Source organism: Falco biarmicus, chromosome 1 (genome assembly GCF_023638135.1).
Source record: "Falco biarmicus isolate bFalBia1 chromosome 1, bFalBia1.pri, whole genome shotgun sequence".
In the NCBI taxonomy this organism is placed as follows: Eukaryota; Metazoa; Chordata; class Aves; order Falconiformes; family Falconidae; genus Falco; species Falco biarmicus.
In genome coordinates, this window is record NC_079288.1 from 26,456,373 (window position 1) to 26,477,815 (window position 21,443).

The 21,443-nt window shown below is 46.5% G+C and overlaps 2 protein-coding genes across 2 annotated transcripts in view; one reads left to right on the top strand and one right to left on the bottom strand.

The window, feature by feature from the left end:
• Nucleotides 1-647: 647 nt before the first annotated feature.
• On the top strand, nucleotides 648-13,748 carry LOC130143871 (myeloperoxidase-like). Its single transcript, XM_056326799.1, has 12 exons — nucleotides 648-744; nucleotides 1,342-1,435; nucleotides 2,302-2,477; nucleotides 3,096-3,219; nucleotides 5,120-5,249; nucleotides 5,839-6,039; nucleotides 6,139-6,454; nucleotides 7,625-7,785; nucleotides 8,155-8,407; nucleotides 9,799-9,969; nucleotides 10,807-11,044; nucleotides 11,561-13,748. Exons 1-12 carry the CDS (start codon nucleotides 648-650, stop codon nucleotides 11,811-11,813), a joined length of 2,214 nt encoding a protein of 737 aa, XP_056182774.1. The 3' UTR covers nucleotides 11,814-13,748.
• Nucleotides 13,749-14,723: 975 nt separating this feature from the next.
• The window catches only part of LOC130142533 (eosinophil peroxidase-like), a 33,350-nt gene continuing 26,630 nt past the window's right edge, over nucleotides 14,724-21,443 (bottom strand). Inside the window, 6 exon segments of the mRNA XM_056324669.1 lie at nucleotides 14,724-15,439; nucleotides 17,844-17,916; nucleotides 18,430-18,525; nucleotides 18,799-18,974; nucleotides 19,444-19,577; nucleotides 20,898-21,027. Coding sequence (XP_056180644.1) covers nucleotides 15,294-15,439; nucleotides 17,844-17,916; nucleotides 18,430-18,525; nucleotides 18,799-18,974; nucleotides 19,444-19,577; nucleotides 20,898-21,027 — 755 coding nt within the window. The 3' untranslated portion in view covers nucleotides 14,724-15,293.

The window sequence follows — 21,443 nt, forward strand, 5'->3', positions numbered from 1 at the left end:
CCTGTTCTAAACAGTTAAAATGTTGACTAAATTACTTAAAATATATCTTTTTGTAACTTTTTGGTGAAAGGTCTCCTTTCAGGGAAAGCACTGTGCTGTTGTATATGATGCTGATAGGAACAGATAGCACACATTTCTAGTGCTGATGCGAAAAAGGCATAGAGACAAGTTTCAGGGAGCATCAAGAAGGCTAATAGAGGTGATTGAAGGCTGGAGGACTGGTGCTAGATGTAGCAGCTTGTCTTGCTCAGTAACAGGACGGGAGGGCAGGGAGGGATGTGTGAGGTTTAACCTCCTTTACATAAGCCATCTGAGAAGGACCTTCCCGAAGGCAGGACACCAGGACTCTGCCCTCTCCCAATGCACCTTCCCAGTAGTCCCCATCACTGAAGCGTGGACGCTACTTGGCTATCTCCTCCTTGGCAGTTACTCAGCCCCGTTTACTGCATGTCCCATGCCACAGGGATGCCCCATGCCACATGCCCTGCATCTTGCCAACACCTAGAGGCCTTGCCAGCCAGAGTCCCACTTACAGACCTGGTCAGCGGGCTGCTGTGTTTTATTCCTGGATCCTGCAAGAAATATTCAAACCAAACCTGTCAATCTCTTCTGATGTTTCAGTGAAGCCCTGCCCATTCAGAAGGTTTATGTTGCATTTCTCTCTAGGCATAAAACCAAGAATTACTCTCTTAGGATCTATCATCACTCTCTGCCTAGTCGGGGCAATGGATTCCTCATTAAATAGTAAGTTTCTGCTTCTCCTTCAGCTGCTACTGTTTTTGAAAGGGTGTGAGCCAAAACTCACTCTTGAGATCCTAATTAGATAGAGCTTCAATATAAATTTGAAATATCCTGTAGCTTCACCCACTAACAATGAAGTTAATACCTAAGAAACTTGACTAAGGAAATTGCTTATTCAACCAACAGGTCTTCCAAGCATGTGGTCATTATTTTATGGTGGGGAAACTGGGTCAGAGATCCTGTGTTTGGGTGCTTCTGTGCATTTCCCTTCTTACAGGGAAGAATAACTTCAAAAAGAAGCATGAAAATTAACTTCCTAAAAGCCTCCCAAAGCCATCAGAGCCAATTCTATGAAATGGACGATAAGCTACTCTTTTACAGTCACTTCTCATCCTGTGACTTTCAGGACCTCAGCAATGGGATGAAGCAGATGAGCAAGAGAAACACAGATAAAGGTGCCCAGGTAGCACCAAACACACAGTGGAAACTGAGTGTAAAGCTAACCAGTGCACCCCAGCACCCAGCGATGGGTGGGAAGTGTAGCTCCTGGTGTACATTGCAAAGTATCCTCAATTTCTGCTTTTTCTTCTTTTTTAGTAGAGGAATCAGAGGTGCTATCAGATTCATTTCTTCTGAGCAGCATTAATGAAGCGAGGCAGCTGGTAGACACAGCATATTTACATGCTCGACAAAGGTAAGTCCTTTTTGCATGAGGGCCTCGACATCATAAGCAACAAAAGAAAATATATGGTGTTTCTTCTGTTTTCCAATGCATATTTGTTATGGAGATGCCTTCATTCAAGGGCTCTGCCTGTCATAGCTGGAGAGATCCATTTGCCCAAGTCTGGTTGGATTCTAGCATCTCATCTCAGTCCTAGGGCCACCCTTCATCACCCTTCAGAACCCATTGCCTCCTCTCCACCCTGCACACCCCTCAGCAGTCCATACTGGTACGGGCACACTGGACACGTGTGAAGTCCTCTCCTGGCTGCCGAAGTTCTGCCCTGCTTTGGAAGGACCACAGCTGTGCAGACGAGCACCCTGTCACAAATAAGTCTTGGTGGAAGCCAGGCCCCAGGTATCTCTCCCCGGGATATGGCCCCAAAAGGCTGGTTCCAGGCAGCAGGATGCTTTGGGAAGGGGTCTCTCTCCACCCAACCTGCAGAAGGTTTTTCATTTGTGCAAGAAAGAGCCATAGGACTGGGAAAAGATGCAACGACCAAGGTTGTCTCTCTCTTCGTAGAATATATCTTGTGACATACTAAGTGTAAAATTTTATCCAGTCACTGAATACCCAGTTTTCCATTGATTTAGCTTTTCACATCATATTACAAGATTTATTGTGACAAGGACATAATGCAGACTTGAAGTAGGGGATCACAATGATTTGTTTGCCAAAATCTGAGATGATGTGCAAAGCTGATGAGCAGCCAGCTTGTCCTAGGTGAGCAGAGCCTGCCTGGGACCCAGCAGTGCTGTCATGTCTAAGTACACCCAGCATACCTGGCAGAGGAGATCTGATTGCAGAGAAGGTGCTTCATGGGACTTTTTTATCTTCAGCTTAAAGAGAAAACTAGAGGAAAAGTTTGCCAACCCAATGGATTTCCTGAAGCACTTAAAGGACCCAGTAGGAAGAACCAGGTCTGCAGTTCGTGCTGCCGATTACTTGGAAACTACTTTGAAACTCCTCAAAATAAGGCTGCATATCTCTGGGAAATGGAGATTCAATGTTACAGGTAATGTGGTTCAGACCAGAATGTCTTACAAAAAGCTGAGAGCAGAAAACCTGTCACAACAGGTGACAGAGAGCCGCTCTGCCACGATGCAAATAGCTGGTAGTAAAACCCCTCCCCACAACAGCCCCAGGTGAATAGACTTTAAGCATGCTCAGAGGCAGACCAGACCATCTGGTATTTTATTCATCATCTTTGGCAGTTTGATGAGAAAAACAGCTTAACAGTAAGTGTGATAAACCTGAGACAAAATGTGCTGAATGCCAGGAGGCTCTGACCACCGAGACAGAAGCTCACCTTCCACTTCTGGTCCTCACACCCACCTGCCCAGGTTGTAATACACTGCGTGATCGTAATTTTATTCCCAGTTTAGGGCAAAATGTTGTTGCTGATGATTCTCCCCCATGTTCCCTTGGAAAGTTGTTCCATGCCATCCCAGTTTCCCTAGTGCAGAGGTGAGAGCTGATCCACAGATGGCCTTAGGCACCAAATAAACAGTTCCAACTCAGATGTTATATATACACGGCTCGGACTCAGCTGACTCAAGCATTGATCTAGAATAATAAGAAGCTGAAATAAAAAAGTAAAAGAAGATGTTATTTTGCATGGTTTCTCTTACAGACCTACTGGACAGAAAACAGAAGGAGGTGATTTCCAAAGAAACTGGCTGTGACTATCAAATTCGTTCCATTAAATGCCCAAAGCATGATATTTACCGGACCATTACGGGGGAGTGTAACAACAGGTAGGATTTGTGTGCACAGGGAGAGTCTCAAGTCTGTACTTTGACCCTGGATAGACAGCTTAAGGTAATTTGTGTAAGGACCTTTCAACAGGGCAAGAAGAGTGAAATGCTCCTTTCAGTGGTGCCTGTAACAGATGTTTCTTTTCTATCTATGCCTGGCAGGAAAAACTTTATTGAAACGTTCTTTTTTTTGTCATTTCTTGAAACTTTTGGATTTGAGCCCATTGTTCTCCACATGTTGCTTTGGATGAAGGAAGGGACTTCTTGGGGTGGGGAGAGGTGAAAAGTTGAGGAAAGCGGATTTTGGGGCTATGACACCCAGCCTCTCACTCAGCTTGAGGCTCCAGGAAGTCACCCCTCCACTCTTCCGTAGCATGGATAATACTAATTTCCACAGGTTGGTTCCTATGAAAATATTCAGCTCTCATCATATCTGTGTGGCTACTGTTGATGCGTAAGGATGGGAAGTAACTAAGACTTTAATTATTAGATCTTCTAGCTTTGTGTATTGTGTAACCTTAATCTGAAGATGTGAGCTCTTTGGCTTTTTGCACATAGCTTCCCTCTGGTTTAAACCTGGGATCAAACATTTATTCATTTATTTCCTTGTTATCTTTTTTTTTTTTTTTTTTTTTTTTTTTTTACCAGAAGATAGCAAAATTTCTAGCCTAATATTTGGAAGTCAAGGCTTGTTGTCCTGTTCTGCCACAGATTTGCTGCCTGGTGTGCTAACTCCAGCCCCTAGGTCTGAGTGGGGCTTGCATCTGATGTGCATCTGGCGTGAAACAGATGTGCCAGATGTGAAGACATAGCACAACTCTGCATCACACGTGCAGGGAGCTCACACTCACGGTGCTAGTGTTACAGTCAGTCTGCACCCTCAGACCCAGAGCCTTCAGCTCCCTGGGGACAGCAGTGCCCATGCTGACTTTTAGGCTGAGAGTAGGGCTGTCCTTGGGCTTGCTAATTTAGTGGGCTGCCAGGGAGATAACAAGGCACTCAGAAGCAAGGGGACTTTGTCATACGTTAACATTTTTCTAAGGATCTTGCTCAGCTTGAGATGCCCACCGTGAGTTAGCACTTGGATATTTTGCAAAAATCCGCCTGCAGGGACAGTAATAGCAATCAAAACAAGAACCGTGGCTGTACTGGGCTCTCAATATTTGATGGAATTGCTTTAGCTATGGTGTGGCAATTGGTCTAGGGCACGCTCTTCTTTCACAGCACACAGCTGTACATTTTGGGTATACCACTCCTTTTTCAGTGTAGGCAGTTACTACACAGGTTTTGTGGATTGAAGAGTTTAAAAACAGAGCTGGTGCACAGCAGCAGCTGATATTCAGTTTCCCCAAAACAACTTGTGTTTCTGTGTCCTTAGGGCTCAATCAGCATTATTGTTCTTCTGAAACAAATGTTGCTGAGTTTACCGATTCAAATTCTTCTGAGCAGTGTGAGGCAAGATAACAAGCGGGCTCAGCTGCAGATTGCATTTTGAGAGGTTCTGTGTTGGACATGGGGAAAAACTTCCTGAAGGGGTAGCACTGGCACGGTCTGCAGGGAGGTGGAGGATCTTCATCCTTGGAAGCTTCCAGCCCTCAGCTGGGCAAAGGCACGGCCACCCTGATCACAGGTGATGGCCCTCCTGTGAGACTGATTTTGTGTGCAGCAGCAGACACAGAGGTGTAACACAGATAATGGCACAAGGAATCTTAATGTCAAAAAAAGTTCATTTTCCTCGGTAGTAATAATCTTGGTATTATTTACTTAGTGTTTTCTGGCTATCACCTCGGTTACCAGACTAATCAGACACATATTAAAGGGCTGCAAAATATTAGTCTGTACAAGCCTGTTTGTTTCTGAAATAATACCAGTGTTTGCTTTTCTTCCTGTGATGCTCCAGAAGGCATTCCCATCTGGGGTCCTCGAACCACGCGTTTGCCCGCTGGCTCCCAGCGGTGTATGAAGATGGAGTGTCAGTTCCCAGAGGGGCGAGTGAAGGAAAGCTGTACAATGGGTTTCCACTCCCGCTGGTGAGAACTGTTCTCTTGTCCAGATAACAGCAGTGGACGCTGCATCCATCAGAAATGTAAACAGTGGCAACATTGAGACTGTACATTGCTTGATCCCTTCCTCTGATTTCAGCTGCTGATTTGAGGCTTGTTTAGCTATGACTTGGAGTGATGCTTTTGTTGGAGACAGACAAGAGCACAAAGGTTGTGAATACTTCACTGAGTAAAGCATGGACCACATAACGTTTTCAGAAATATGCATCCCCAGGTTTGACGCGGGCAGCACCACAGTGTGCTCAGATACACCAGGATGTTTACACAAACGATAAGGCTTGGGTGTTCCACAGCTATCTTCTTGACTTTCTGGTGGTGTGCACATACATCAGTTCCAGCTGTAAAAGGCTTTCCATGAAGCTTGGCTGAATGACTGTGGAGTCAAGAGGGTGTTACTTATCACATCTGTTTTAATAAAGATGGGGCATGGCATGTTTAATGCCATAATTAACTTTTATGAGCTTATCTAAGATGCATGATCTCATGGTGGGTGCTATACTGAGGTAAATTCACCATGGTAGAGAGTCACACACATTTGCATTTTGATTTTCTGCAGGTTCGAAAAGTGTCAAATGAAATTTCTTACACAGCCAACGAGAACATCACTCAAGATGAAGAGCTCTCTCTTGTCTTCATGCACTGGGGCCAGTGGGTCAACCACGACATAGACTTGACCCCTGCCAGCGGTGCAGGAGTGAACCCGGAGCTTCACTGTGAGACCCACTGTGCCTTCAAGTCCCCTTGCTTCCCAATTAAGGTACCCTGACTTTCATTCCATCCAACCCATGCTACCTTAAGACAGTACAAGTAAGACCACATGGCTTTCTGAGGCATTGCGTTTGTTTGTTTGCTTTAGTTTCCCCCTGACGACCCACGGATGCTGAGGTCAAAATCTTGCATGCCGTTCATCCAGTCAGCATCAGTGTGCAATCCCGGGACGTTCACCCGTGAGCAGATCAATGCTGTCAGCTCCTTCCTCGATGCCAGCACGGTGTACGGCAGTGAAGACTCTGTGGCAAAGAGTATTAGAAATCAGACAAACCAGCTAGGTTTGATGGCTGTGAACCAGAATTTTACTGATGCGGGGCTGGAATTATTGCCCTTTGAGAATAAAATGAAAAGTGTTTGTGTTCTCACCAACAAGAGTGCAAACATCCCCTGTTTTAAAGCAGGTAAGGTGTATTTGTGGAATGGTTTTCAGTGGCCCATAAAGTCAAAAAGGATCATTATGGTCAGGGGTCTGATGTCTCTATATTTGTTTGAGGTGCTGCAAGACGTGACTGTGTAAGGTGAAGGGCAAGGGATCCTCTGCAAATTTAAAAAGAATAATAATTTAATAATAATTGTTTAATTAAACATGAAAATTATTTTGTTTTGATTTCCCAAAAGAGTTGCAGAAAATCCATCCTCCCTTTAAAAAGTCTTTTCAAAGGTAGGTGAAATTTTCAATAGAATAACCACCAGTGTTTAAAACTTCTCAGTAACTCCTTCCTCCCTCCACCGAGAATTCACCATTCAGTTTTCAACTCAATCAATATTAACAATTAAATGCTCTTAATCAATTTAGTTAACTCTCCTTGGTATCACATTCTAAATTTTTAGTATTTCAAATATTGCAACCTACATCAGAAGAGAAGCCTAGAAGTTTGTCTGAAATTTAAACACACTGATGACTCAAACCAGATCTTATTAAAATAGGAGTGAAGCATCATAGGCACAACACTGAAAAAAAAAATTATAGATGTGAAGCTTACGAAATCAGTCATAAGAATATAGTATTCCCACTGCATGTCATTTTCTCATTCCCTGCACAGGAGAAGAGCTCCTTGCTGAGTGAGGAGATGCTCAGTGCTTCTTCCACCAGCTGTCAGAGGGTCTTCACTGCATCCCCTCCAGTTTTCCCTCAGCACCACTGCCAAAGGCACCTTCACAGACCTCTCAGAGGTGTTCAGAACTAGGGGGAACTGAGACAAATTTTCCAAATCAAACATTCACAGCACTGACATAAAAGAAAATCGTATCCTTGAGGTATGAAAGGAAAGCAGACATGATATTTTTCACAGAAATGAGACACTTACAGCTGCTTCACGACGATGTGTAATATAGTTCAAGTTGCCAAAAGCCTCTTCTTCAGTGGTTTTGGCTGAATGGTTTGGATAGAGAATGTTTTGTCTGTGCTGGAAAGAAATACCTGGCATGAATGATGCCTGCTAGGAAGCTTAACCATGAGGACTACTGCCAGTAACACCGACCATCAGCTGGCACTCACCTGTCCTAGCACAGCAACCTGCTGCTGAAATAAAAAGCAATTTACAAAATTCCTAAAATATTTTCATTTGTAGGTGACAAACGGGTAACTGAAAACCTGGGACTTTCTGCACTGCACACTGTCTTTCTACGAGAGCACAACCGCCTGGTTACAGAGCTGAAGAAATTAAATCCTCACTGGGATGGAGAAAAGCTTTACCAAGAGAGTCGGAAGATTGTCATCGCCATAAACCAGGTACTGCTCGCTGCTCGCTGTTTATCATCCGCATGCTTAGCAGTGGCTTTTCCTCCAGGAAAAGGGGGAAACCCATGCATTGCAGATACAGTGGAGTTATCTGTGGGAGTCAAAAACTGTGAATCAGGATGGTCCATCTGAGACAACAATAATATCCAGAGCTTTTTTATCCATTATTTTACCAATTACTTAATTATGTTTAGTAATTCCAATGTATTATGCTAAACTCATGCCATTACTGCTGCTCTTTTTTCTAAAGATCTTAATGAACTTTGCTACTAGACAGAGTCCGTGTTCATGCTCTGCACTTTACTGATGGCATTTCTCCTACAGCTGCTGACAACTTGCTCTGCTTTTGTGCTTTTTCAGATAATAACATACAGAGATTACCTTCCACTTCTGCTTGCAGAGGAAACCAGCAAGTGGATCCCTTTGTACAGTGGCTACAATGAGACTGTGGATCCTAGAGTTTCAAATGTTTTTTCCCTGGCTTTCCGATTTGGTCATACGTCAGTACAACCTTTTGTATCCCGTTTGAACAACAGTTTTCAGCCTTTGGGTTCGTTCTCCCATGTCCCACTTCATTTGACCTTTTGTGCTACGTGGAGAATTATAAAGGAAGGTAAGAACGTGGGGCAGCCAGCAGCGCTGGTCTGGTCCTGAAGCAGGGGATGAGGTGGAGGTCTGCTGGTAAGACACATGAGCCTAGACTCCAAAAACTACTTTAGCTCCACTTTTTTAACTGGCCTCACACAAATTACGGTGCCATTTAACTTGGAAGGTGGTCATCACGTGTCTACCCATGGGGCTGCAGGCAATTTGGCGGTCTGCTAAGTGTGGGGCAGCAGGACAGTCCTGCAGATTTGTCACCAGACACAGCCTAACACTGGTTCTGCATTGTACCCAGGCAAAATGTGTGCACAGTTGTTCTCCAGCCATTGAACATTATCAAGCACCAGCTCTCGCAGAAGCAGCCACATTGAAGCAGGATTTTGCATCAGAACATACAGTTCTGTAGCTTCTTTGGCACAGATTTTCAGTGTTGTCTTCCTCAGGCCATGGCATGATAATTGCATTTATATTCTGAACATGTCAGTAAATAACCAAAATAGGTTGTTGTACAACTCTCCGTTCAATGAGACCCGACAGTGTGAGCATTGCTCATTCACTCAAATAGTGCCGCTGCTCAGGCTGTTCCAGGAGGCATGAAACTCATGGTGCCAAATGTTAGTCAATCAAAATCTAAGTCATTCTAAAGCATTATATCCCCCTGTAATCAGTAGGCATCGCCAGAGGGTGATGCATCCAGTTTAACTGAGCTAAGACAGTGCGAACGCTTCCTAGCGGTGGCCATCTCTCTTACGACTCTAAAGGGAGTTGTGGGATCCTGCTCTTACACAGCTGGTGTCTGCAGACATGAGTTTTTCCAAGGAAGACAAATGCTTCTTCTAAAGCGAGTTGTCTAACTAATTATGGAAAACATACCAAAACACAAATGCAGCCAGTTTTCCTGAGTTTTACAAATACTGTCTTCTTAATGGCTATGAAAAAGACACAGACAAACAGACATGAATTCATTTGATCATTGCATTTAATGTTTTATTAAATATCTGTCAACTAATAGCTAATTATAAACAAAATAATTTGCAAAACCTAAACCTTGGGCAGAACCCCATGTATCTAGTACCTGCTGGGGACTGGCAGGCTAAGGAGAAGTTCTGCAGAAAGGGACTTGGAGGTCCTGGTGGACAACAAGTGGACTTAGGGCTGCAGAAGGGAAGGCTGAGCATTGAGGAGGGGTGAGAAATCTAGTTACTAAAGGGAGGCCTAATCTGCTGGCCTGTGCAGATATGTACATCCACACCAGATATGTTGAAATGGAAATAACGGAGCTAGGTAAAGAGCCCAGGGTGGAAATGACATCTAATGCAGTGCTGTTTCAGCTGCACAGAAGGGACTATCAAAGCTGTGACTTGGTACAAAAAGTCTTTGCTTGATTTACCATGAATGCAGGTGGCATTGACCCACTGATCCGGGGCATGGTAGCTAATCATGCAAAATTGATGAAACAGAATCAACTGCTTGTTGAGGAGCTCCAGAACCACCTTTTTGAACAGACAGAGATAATGGGTCTGGATCTAGCAGCCCTGAACATGCAACGGGGAAGAGACCATGGACTTCCAGGTAAGAGACATAAGCCCAAACGTCCTGCGAACAATACTCTTTCTTTCTTCTGCTGTTTATAGTAGTTCCACAAATGTACTAAGCTTTTTCCATACCAGTGGGAAGATACAGTGCCTTGATTTGAGGGCAAAGGATGGAGATGGAGTCAAGCTCAGGGAAGAAAGAGTCTCTGTATTATAAAGAACTTTTTCTGCAGGATTTAAAACAAGGACACAAGGCTAGGAAAGCAAAGATTATAATTGGATAATGCAATAAAGAGGGGTAGAAACAAAGAGAGAACATGTGGGGTACAGAAGGTACAGATGCAAGCAACCAGGTTCAGCTTTCACCTGGGCTAGAGCAACCATCTGTGCTTTGTTCTCTGCCAATTGATGTTTATTTTGTTTCTTCAGACAGCCCAGAGCTCTGAGCAGAAGTGGCTTGCACCCACAGGTATGATTGCCCCCAGGCACTGGAGAAGCAGAGGTGCTCTTGGGTTAAGCAGAATCAAATGTTGCTTTTTTCTAGGACTTTGGTCCTGGAAATTTTGCCTCCCAAAACTGCAAGGACTGGTGCATTCACCCTCGGCACTGGGTAGCTCTAACCGACAGGATGAGATGAACCTGTGGTCACATGCAAAGGCAACCCGGATTGTTACTTTAGTGTGTGCATATAAAAAGGACCTTTGAAAACATGGCATTTGTGGTGACTATCTAGACAATAATGTCTTCCAGATCCTTTAATGCCATGAGAAGAAGCAGACACTGCTCATGGGCCAAGGGGTCGGTTTAGCTCCTGAGCCGAGGCACATGGTGTGGAGACATGGATGCTGATCAGCTGCTGTTCCTGTTTTTGCAGGTTACAATGCCTGGAGGCGCTTCTGTGGGCTCTCCCAACCTCAAAATGTAGATGAATTGTCTGAAGTGCTAGGCAATTCCAAACTGGCCAAGAAATTCATGGACTTGTATGGGACACCGGACAATATTGACCTCTGGATTGGAGCAATCGCAGAGCCCTTTGCTCCCCATGGCAGAGTTGGACCCCTCCTGGCCTGCATCATTGGCACCCAATTCAGGAACCTGCGTGATGGGGACAGGTAGGTAACCGAGAGCAAACCTTCCCCATGTCATTTATTATGGGAAAAATGCCAACATTTCATGTGACATGCTAACCCAGCCCATCTCCAACACGTCAGTGAGTGCTCCCAGCAAAGCTCACACCTTGATTTCAGCCCAGTTGCTGAAGGACTCTGCAGCCCATTCCTACAGACCCATGTGGTCGAGGAGCACGAGCTCCAGACCGTGGGTGATTTGCAGCAGCCTCTGCCTGAGGTGGGATTTGCTCTCAGGGTACAAAAGGGGAGGGTCAGTCACTGCATCCCAGCAGCCTGGTGATGCTGTGTGGAAGAGGCAGCCTCTCTGCTGCAGATGAGTGGCAGAATCCAGACCTGGCTGCACTGGAGACACCTCTTTCCAAAGGGGTGTGCCTGCTGCCTGAGGAATCGAGGTGGATCTGGCAGAGGCTCACCTTAGTCAGACCCCCATCTTGGCAAGAAACGAGCACCAAATGCCTTCAAGGAGACTGTAAGCTCCTTCTGAAAAAATCATTGCAGATTCTGGTGGGAGAAACCAGGAGTTTTCACTCAGCAGCAGTTGCATGCACTGAGAAACATCTCACTGCCAATGGTGATCTGTGATAATACTCGTATCAAAAAGATACCCAGGGATGTGTTCAAGGTCAACAGCTATCCCGAGAACTTCGTTGACTGCCATGAGATCGACACACTGGACCTCTCACCCTGGAAAGATGAGCCTGAGAGTGGCGCAAAAGGTACACAGTTGTCTGAGGTCTGTCACAAATCATAAATGCCCTACAAGGTCAGACTCTTCTGTGCTTAAAGAAGTAAAAGAATTAAATTCATCACAGTGACTCTGCCCCCCAAAAGACCTTGACCATCTATTCAGCCCCACTCAGACACCGCTGGAGGCAGAGGTGGTGTTAGCCTAGTCTCTGTGCAATCCATCACCTCAATCATCCTTGACTAGCCTGCCTCTTCCTCTTCAACTAGATGGGAAATCCCTGAAAATCCAGTCTGTTCTGGCCCTTGCAAATGTGTCCTTCTCTAACCACCTTATTCCAGGGCAGCTGGAGACTTAATTCACAGGGAGGGTGTCCATGAATAAATCAATTAGAAATAGCCAGCCTCTTCCAAACTCTTACTCTGTTGCTCCAAGCCCCTGCTCTCCCCTTGCCTTTCCTAAATCTTCAAAGCATTTTAAGGTATATCTGGAACTGTTTTGACACTGTATGGCCTGATACACCAGCAGTTTAACACACACAGCCAGAGTTTACAACTCTTGAAAGACATTAAACCAGTGTCTTCATGTAAGAGATGTGGACACTAGCTGTGTCCTCCTAGTGACACACTTTTGGCATGGGCTATCCCAGTTGAAAATGATGTGGAGAGAACAGAGACTTGTAGAAGACAGGTATGACATGAGCAGAATGGACTGGATTGGATTTTTTCCTTCTGGCAACCCATTTACAGAGAATCACAATACCTGGGGATCACCCACTCTGTCCTTCTGCAAGGCACAGGCCACAAAGCATCTCGTGCAGTTCCTGTATTGAGTTTGATTAACTGTACTTGAGAGAGACACTGTTAAGTCATTTGCACTTGATGCAAAGGCTAAATTACAGTGACTTCACCCCATTCTTTAGGATCCAAGTCCAGCAGATGCTCACCTTCTCTCTCAACAATAGAGACTTCCTGATTTCTTTTATTAACTTAGTCTTATGGTCACTTAAATTTACTGAGCCACTTCCCATGGCTCTTTTATCACCAGGCTGTGGGGCAGCTGCACTGTGACTGCATAACCTAGAGAGAGTGAAATTCCAGGGTGTTAAAAAGCAGCTGCTGAAAGTTTAACCTTTTTGAGTGTCAAGAAATTGCCCCAGAAACACTCATCCAAAGGGATGCCTGATACTGGGTCTCCAGAGGTACCTTTTGATAGGGCTGGAGGCACCGCAGTGTCTCAGAGGTACAAGGATACAGGGATGAGCTGGTATGCAATTACCCATTCACCACTGCCTATCTTAAGCTATGGAGTCAAATAAAACTGTAGGGAGAAATACTGTGCTCAGGAAAGACTTTCTGCCACTCAGTAGCTTTTTCTGCTTCATTGACAGTTTCCAATCCTGCTCATCAGACCAGCACTGGAAACTCCTAACGGTGGCAGTGAGCTGCTCTTGGGAAACTGCTGCCTGTACATCAGGCTCAGCTGACTGCTGTTGACTGAACCTCAGCACATGATTTCCCAGAGAGGAGCTGAAGACTATGTCTGCTGGTTTATTTGCTGTACTGTGATTTTTTCTGTAATTTATTTGTGAAAGCTTCCAGTAATGTAAGTCTTCAGATAGAAGGGTGATTGCATTTTATTGTCTGTTGTCCTAAAAAAAAAGTGTTTAGAGGTGTGCAAGGCTTGGTTAGGTGCTGGATGCTTTATAACTCTCTAAAGGCACAATCAAGACAATTTTTTTTACTTACTGTCCTGAATGGGTGTCAAATCTGGAAGCTGGTGTGCTTGAATTTCAAAATCAAATTCCTTATCCTTTGTACCTGCTCAGAAATTAGCAAGTTCATGTAAACTTTATCAAAACTTTCCTTATCTCCTTGTTTTGCACAAGAGCATAAACTGCTCAGGCTGTTTCTAATTAGCAGTGCGATTTCAGTCTTTGAAGAGCCTGGAGAATGGCAGCTGCATCTTGAAGCCTATAAACGTCTTTTATTTAAATGCTTTATTAAATTTATTTAAATGTTTTATTAAACACCAAACATGTGCGTTTGGGTGTGCTGAGCAGTAATAAAATACATTGTATACACGCATCTACGTTTGCCATCAATCCTGGTATGTCAAACATGTCCAAAACTTTCTTTGGCTATGGTTCATAGCTAAACATACCAGCATAAAAAAGCAAACCATAAGATGGCTGGTATGTAAACCACAAGCACTAGGGCTAAAAATTAATCACCTGGCTGGTAGGATAGCTCCCAAGACCCTATTAAGTCAATGAATACCAAACACGTAAAATCCATGTTAAGTTTCCATGTTTCCTTGGCACAACTGGAAGGGAAGGAGGGGATTGGGAGCAAGAAGGTGGCAGCCTAAGGTAGGGTCATGAGTGAAGCTTGTAGGTGCAGCAGGCACCTCTCTGATGAGGATTAATGAAGGAGATGCTTGGTAAGAACCCATGGCTACAGACAGCACTGGCACTACGCACTTGGCCACAGCGGTATGCCAGCAAGGCATGCCCGACTCAGCCCAGTGCCCCACGCTGCCTACCCACGGCGGGGGCTGCAGGGGACCCACGGGGCTGCCAAGGCCCCGCGTAAGCCATGGAGCTTGGGGACTGTGCTGCTCCATGAGCCCCTGGCATGTGGGGAGTGGGGAAAGGCTGTGGTGACCCTGGGCAGAGGAAGGCAAGATGTCATCCTCTGACACACAGAAGACAGGGCAAAGCCAGGCAGTATTCAGAAGTCAGGAGCTGCAGCTCCCAGAGCGCATTTGAGTTGCAAAACACCTAGATTGTGTTACAAACCATGAGGTTACTAGGGCACAGCAAGGATACTAAGCAACACATTTTTACTTTTGCCTCTGGCTTCTGAGTCCCCAGGCATGCTCGCCTCGCACTTTCAAGATCTGCCCAGCCACTGCAAACAAGACCATGCTTTGCTTAAAAGGAAGGCTAAGAAAAACAAAGAAACCACCAGCCCCTGCAGGCACATGTCAGGTCTTTAATTCCCCTCTCCCGAAGCTGCCTTGGCTTTCCCCTCTCATGGCAGAGGTACCTCCCAGGTCCTCCCCACGGAGAGAGGTAGGAGACAGTGCCTTCTCCAGAGTGTGCTTCCAGGGGAATGTGGCAGCCCTCAGACCCCCAGACACCCACTTCTCGAGGCAGGATGGTCGCATGCTTGGGGTATATGCCTCCACCTTGTTGGTTTTGTATAGGAAAAGGTGATTACAAGCATGCAGTGATGATCAAAGGAAGGGTCAAGCTCTGCCTGGGGTCCAGCTGGAGAGAAGGTCTCAGGGTTATGATTGCAAAGAAATGTCCAGCTACCCACCATGTGTCTGTCCACACAGGTGGCACAGTTCTCTGGAAGGAACATGGCAACCATTTCACCACCTCCACTTACAAGCTTTTCTTTCTCTGTGGACTTTTTGCCTGTCTTTGGTACATCAAAGTTGTAATTCATGGTTGTCTCTGCTGCCAGACCTTCCTGCAGGTGCCATGCCTTTCCCCTCAGCTCCTACACACGCAGCTGGAGCTGGAAGATAGGATCACTAATGGGAAGCCCCATTAGTCATTCCTGATATCCCCTGAAAGGTGGTGAGCATGGAGTCACGGACCTGCTCGGTGAGCTTGGGGACATCATCTGGGCCCAGGCCGACGGTGTCCACTTCTGGCAGGATTTGGATGATGCTTTTTCCTGGAAGAGTGAGGCAAGAGGGTCAGAAAGGGAGAGGAAAATACAGCGGTGCTGTAGAAGAGCAAGAGAAGGTATAGCAGAGGGATCAATGCAAACCAAGGAAAAAGACAGAAACAAAGGGAACCACCTCTTTCATATACCAACAGTGGTGTTGTAACCCAGTCATGTCCCAGATGCACACAGCAAAAAACCAAACCAGGATTTTCCCATCCACAGAGACCACAAAAATCATAAATACAGAAACAGGTGAATCTCTTCCCAAATACATCTAATCCAATGATTCAAACGGAAGTTTTCACAGTGGAAAGACCTCTGGGTATATCTAGATCATGGCAAAGAGAATGAGATGTCTGTTATACAACACATCCAAACTGGTTGTGCTCTGATCTATGTATATGAAAGTCAGCAGAGTCCCTCGTTCCAGAAACAGGCTTTGGGATGAGAGGAACTGCACCCAGGACTCCCTGTTTGGCCAAGGTGTGTCATACTGCTCTTGCAAAGTGCCTATGCAACGGACTGGTGCAAACAGTTTATATATATATCTGTCTGTATATGTATGTATGCATGTACATATGCATATATAAATATACTGGGGAAATGTCATCATCCTCTTCTGCTCTTGCACCCAGTCACCCTTGCTCTGGCCAGCGAAGACAAGACTCTGCCTGCACAGACATCCACCTGAGGGTCTGGGCTGTGGCTGTTATTTTCTTTCTTGCATGCCTTTACACGTGTGCTAGGAAATGAGATCCAGAAGTGTTGCAAGCAGAGCCATGCAAGGGAGGCAAAACAGAAGTGTGGAGAAGAGCTTCACAAAAGAGGGCATGCTGCCCGCCTGCACATCTTGCAGCCCAGGCTGGGCTTGGTATCTCAGCAGTCTACTACGCTTCACTTGGTCCTACAGACAAAGCTGAGTGATGATGGGGCTGCGCTGAAAGCGTTGGTCTGTTGGGGTGTAACAGACATCCAGCAAGTACCAGACTTGCTCCATGCCTGACCGTGGGCACACACTGGACACAGCTGGGCTTTCCAGAAGCTCATCAGCATGCCCAGAGCCACTGTGGACATGGCGAGCTCTCCTGACCTGAGGATCAGCCTGCTCAGTGTGCAGAAATCTTGGCCGTGCGTAGCACATCTTCAGAATCAGCCCTGGCAAAACTTCCAGGTGGGAAAAGTGGGAAGGTACGGGAAAAGCTAACTGTGGCTCTTTCATCAGCAGTGAAGGTCCTACCTGTTTAGCAGGGCTTTGGACAAGGGCTTAGAGGTCAGCTAACCACGATCTCCCAGGCTGAGATTATTATAAAGGCCAATGTACATGCAACCTTATGCATTAAGACCTTAAGAGTCTTCCGTAAAATGTTCAGGAGGGTTGTGTAATCTCCTTCCTTGGAGTTACTCCAAACTTAACTGGACAAGGCACAGAGAAAACTCTTCTGTCTTTAGAGCTGGCCTTGCTTGAAGCAAAAGGTTCCGCTGCTTCAAAGTTCTCCTCGCAGTGTGCTCTTCTGTTTTCCCAGAGCAGCGCCCTGCCTTGGGGGGCACGTAAGGGGGAGCGGGCTGGCATCCCTGCTCATGCTCCTGTCGGTGCGCCTTCAGGGAACCTTCCAGTGCCAAAAGGCTTTTGTGTGTGGCCCACAGAGAGAGGACAGACCCAGCAGGCAAAAGATTAGTAGAAACAGATGGTGCAGTGTTTAACATTTGCACCGACTGTCTCTTCCAGGTGTCTGCCTGCTGGGAATGACTACACCCAGGACAGACAATGGGAGGAATGAGAATTTCAGGTGCAAATCCTTCCCTCAGGAGGCAGCAGGGCTGGCCCGCGGGAGGGTGGGAAGTGGCAGAAGCCCATGTTGGGGTGGGTGTCAGCAAAGGAAGTGGAGGAACAAGATGGGTTACTTTTCTCTGTTGGAATTTGAAACTTTTTTTTCCTGCATTTTCATTTGGAAGCCCAAGACTTGCACCATTTTTTCCCCATACAATTTCATCAGTGACCAGCAGAATGTTTTATCATCATAAATGGATGAAGCATGGTAACTGGGAGGAGATGCACTCTCAGGGTGGCTTTTGCTGAGAGGTCCATGTTTGCTTTTGTTTCCCAGCTCTCCATGCACTTGCAGCTCCAAAGACAGTGTGTGGGGGCCAGGGCCAGGACCTGCCCCAGGGCTGCTGCTTTTCCAGGTTCCCTTATACAGGTACCAGGCAAGCTGTGAGAAATCCAAGGGGAGAGGCAAAAGTGGTGCCTGAAATCTCCCATTCCCTCCCCTCCAAAGAAGACAGAAACTGCTGTTGCCTTGGTGCTATCTCCAAATCACACATAGTCCTCTGCCCACTCACCTCATGGCTTCCTCCAAGGTCTGGGCTTGCACCAACACCCAGCCCATACTTTACCCTGAGCCGTCCTCACCTGTTGTAAATCTCTTCTCCTTCTGGTTGTAGAATTTGCAGTAGGAAGAGATCACTACAGGAATAACAGGGACCTGGAGGGGAGGTGATCTACAATGAATCGACAAATTTCCCCATTCCTTCCCTAAAACAGAACCGCTCTTCTTCGGTGAATCTTGCACCTTGCTGATAATTATCCCAGACACCTTCACAGTAAACTCTCAGAGGGTTAATGGGATATTTAGCTCATTTAACTGTATCACTCTATGTCTTCACTGTCGGGTTTTGCATTTTCATCTCTGTATTTAGACCAACAATGCATGGATTGCCAAATTAATGTACAGAGACCTGTTCAGCAGAAACTCCCCATGGCAGGTCCAGGGCTCTTGTTAAGGTCCCCCCACTTTTTTCCTCAAGCTGAATCATGAAGGTTTTCCACTCATTCCAGAAACAGCCCCCTCCTGTGCAACTTGCAAGCTGCTCATGGGCTCCTGGATGCACACTTGATCCAAAGGGAAGCCAGGAACCAGGAGTCACACAGCCCTGGCTGCTGGGGGGCCATGGCAGGCGACCCATACCCCAAGGGGCAGGAGGCAGGTGGCTCTCACCTGGGCTTTCACAGCCAGCTGGAAGGCTCCACGTTTGAAGGGCAACATGGAGCCACCATGATTGCGAGTTCCTTCAGGGAAAAGCAAGACACAGACCTGCAGGAGGGAGAAGACATTGAGCTGAAGGGACTTCCAGTTGCTATTCTAAGCCACTGCACAAGCGTACTCCTCTGGGACTGATCTGTCTGCTCCTGACTGTGCAGAGACATCCTCTTCCTCCACTTCAAGCACTTTATGGACACACAAAACACTGAACCCACCAGAGATGCTCTTATCCATTCTGCTCAGTGCCCAGCCCAAAGATCCCTTTCCAGCCACATCAAGGCTCATGTTTTCCAGTGCCTCCTTGCCAGAGTCCTCCCCACTCACTTTTTCTTTGTGCAGGGAGTGTGCCACCTGTGTCAAGGTTGTGATAGACTCTTCCTTTTTCTTGCGGTCAATGAAAATAATTCCTGAAAGCCAGCATGCTAGGCCAAAAGTGCCCATGTATAGGATTTCCTTCTTCGCAATGGGCACACAGCGATCTGGTAAGATCTCCATCATCACTAGAAAAGGAGAACAAGGACAGAACAAATTGTCACCTGCACTGGGGTTTCCTTCAGATTCTGGGCTACAGAGCTCTGCTCTGGGAGTTGCCATGCCTGCATCACCCATCCAGCTTCATAGGATCAGAAAAACGTTGGGAAAGGGGTCCTGGGGGTCTCCAGACTAACCACTCGCTTAAAGGAAGACTATTGCTGGGCACTGAATGAGAGCAGCTATGACACAGCTGTGGTCCACTGACACTCTCATCCCCATTCTCTTGGAAAGGATAAAGCTGATTTAGCTTGAAAATACCTCTAATACTGTGCAGAACAACCCTGGCTCTAGTATCCTGGAGATCAGCCCTGGCTTGGGGCTAGCTGGTAATGGACTATGTAGCTGCCACTCCTGCCCCTCTGCCTGCGGTACTTTCATCCTCCCCTCCCCTACAGACAGCTGGGGCCACGAGCAGCAGGCAGGATCGCCACATACCCATAATGTCAAGGGAGGTCTGATGATTCAACACAAGGACGAAAGGTTTCTTAGTCCTGAGGTTCTCTTTGCCCTTCACCACTATCTTGAGACCAAAGATGTATTTGAGTGGCAGGAACATCATGCGCAAAAACCTGGAAAAGGGGTGCAGGCATTATCCAAAGAGACACTGAAATTGGGTAAAGGGACCAAACACCATTCTTCCTAACCCGCCCATCTCACAGACTGCTCCTGCACAGCAGCCTGTTTCTCTGCAGTCCCAGACTTGACCCATGACTTGGAGAAGAGCAACTAGTATGTCTCTTCAGCTTATCATTTCTTTAGAGAAGATAAATACATTTAGCAGGTTTTCTTCAAACCAGGTTAGACGAATGCCCTAGGAACTAGAGCTACAGCAATTCTGCAGATCAGCCAGATTAGATAATGCCCAAATTAAGAGTGCACCTATTTGTATTCTACTTCCCTGCCCAGCTTGCTGAATCATGAACACAGGCTGCAATAAACACGTGCCTAACTGCTGTTGCCCAGGCTGTGAAGAGAGAGGTGATTTTGCCTCTAGGTGACATTAGACTGCAATTCTGGGAGTCATATTTTAACAGATACTGGGAAAACAATGAAAAGAATAAAAGTCAGGCACAAAAGTCAAGAACTGGATAAAATTCCTTAAAGCAAAAGGCTGATGCTCAGTTAGGAGATACAAACTCCCACTGTAGCATACAGCAATGAAGTGGTAAATTCAGCCTCTGCAGCACTTTAGAAGGCTACAAGCACTATGCTGACGTGTAGCAGAGTCAGTTTCTAGCCCCTTTCAACTCACACCCCAAGTCACTAATGCCCACTGCTGCTAGCCACAGGCGTGCACCCAGCGGGCAGCCCTCTGCAGAGGCAGGAACTGGTGGAGGGGAGGATGGGCAGCAAGGGGGAAGGTTCAGAGACTGCTGGACCTGGTGTCACCGGGCTAGAGACACCAGTGACAATGCAGGTGCCAGCACTCCGCCGTGGTAACAGTCTTGTGCCTGTTCAGGTGGGCGCTGGGTTAGAATAAAGTTGAGAAAGAGGAGATCACCTGCAGAGGCTTCCTCACCAGAGCTTAGGAAGGGCATGATCAGCCCCACAGAAGAGGGAAATACAGCTCTGAGACCAGATAGGAGAGGTTTACTGAAAACAGCAAGTTACTTTAGCTGTGCATTACGTCCAGTTGGTTGGAGTTACCCAGTTTGTCAAATTAATGTCACCTTTTACATCCTTTCCTTCCATGATTCATTATTCTTTCTATTGACTCCAATACAGTCCTTAAACCTACATCCCTCCTCTGCATTACAGGGCCTGTCAGCTTTCCACACTGATACACAACTTGTGTCTCCCCACTGCAGTGCAGATCCCAGAACCCTCCAAAACGAGTGCAAGTTGAATCTGTCAGTGCCCCGAGCAGAAAGAAGCCACAGACAACTTACTTCATGTTTTCTGCGTCGCGTCCACGAGGAATACTCAACATAATAACCAGAATGCTTACGGTGAAGACCCACAACTTATAGAAGGTCATCTTGCAGAAGTATCTGAATGCAGGATTCACCTGGTAAAGAACTAGAAATGCAATGAATAGAAAAGTAAATGGGTAGCGAAGGAGCAAAAGCTCCATCCTGCCAGCCCAGTGTCAACCAGAGGAGTGTTGCACTGAGCAGTAAATGAGTCACGAGCACCCAGTGTTGTGGAGAAGAGTTCAGATTCCCTTGGTCAGCTACATGTGGGTGGCGCAAAGCTGGAACGAGATTAGGGAGTGATGCTCCAGAAAGGCTGCGCTTGCTGCTCGGAGCTAAACTACCATGGGAAGCCGGTTTAGCAAGGGCACTCCAGCAGTGCCGTGGGTGGGAGCCAGCTGGCAAACACGCAACAGCAGGGCTGCCTGTGTGCGGGGGGTGTGTGGCTCTGGGCTGGTAGAGCAACGGGGAGCCAGCCCCCCTTCAGGGAGGCTCCGTGTGTAGACGTCCTGAGAGCTTCTA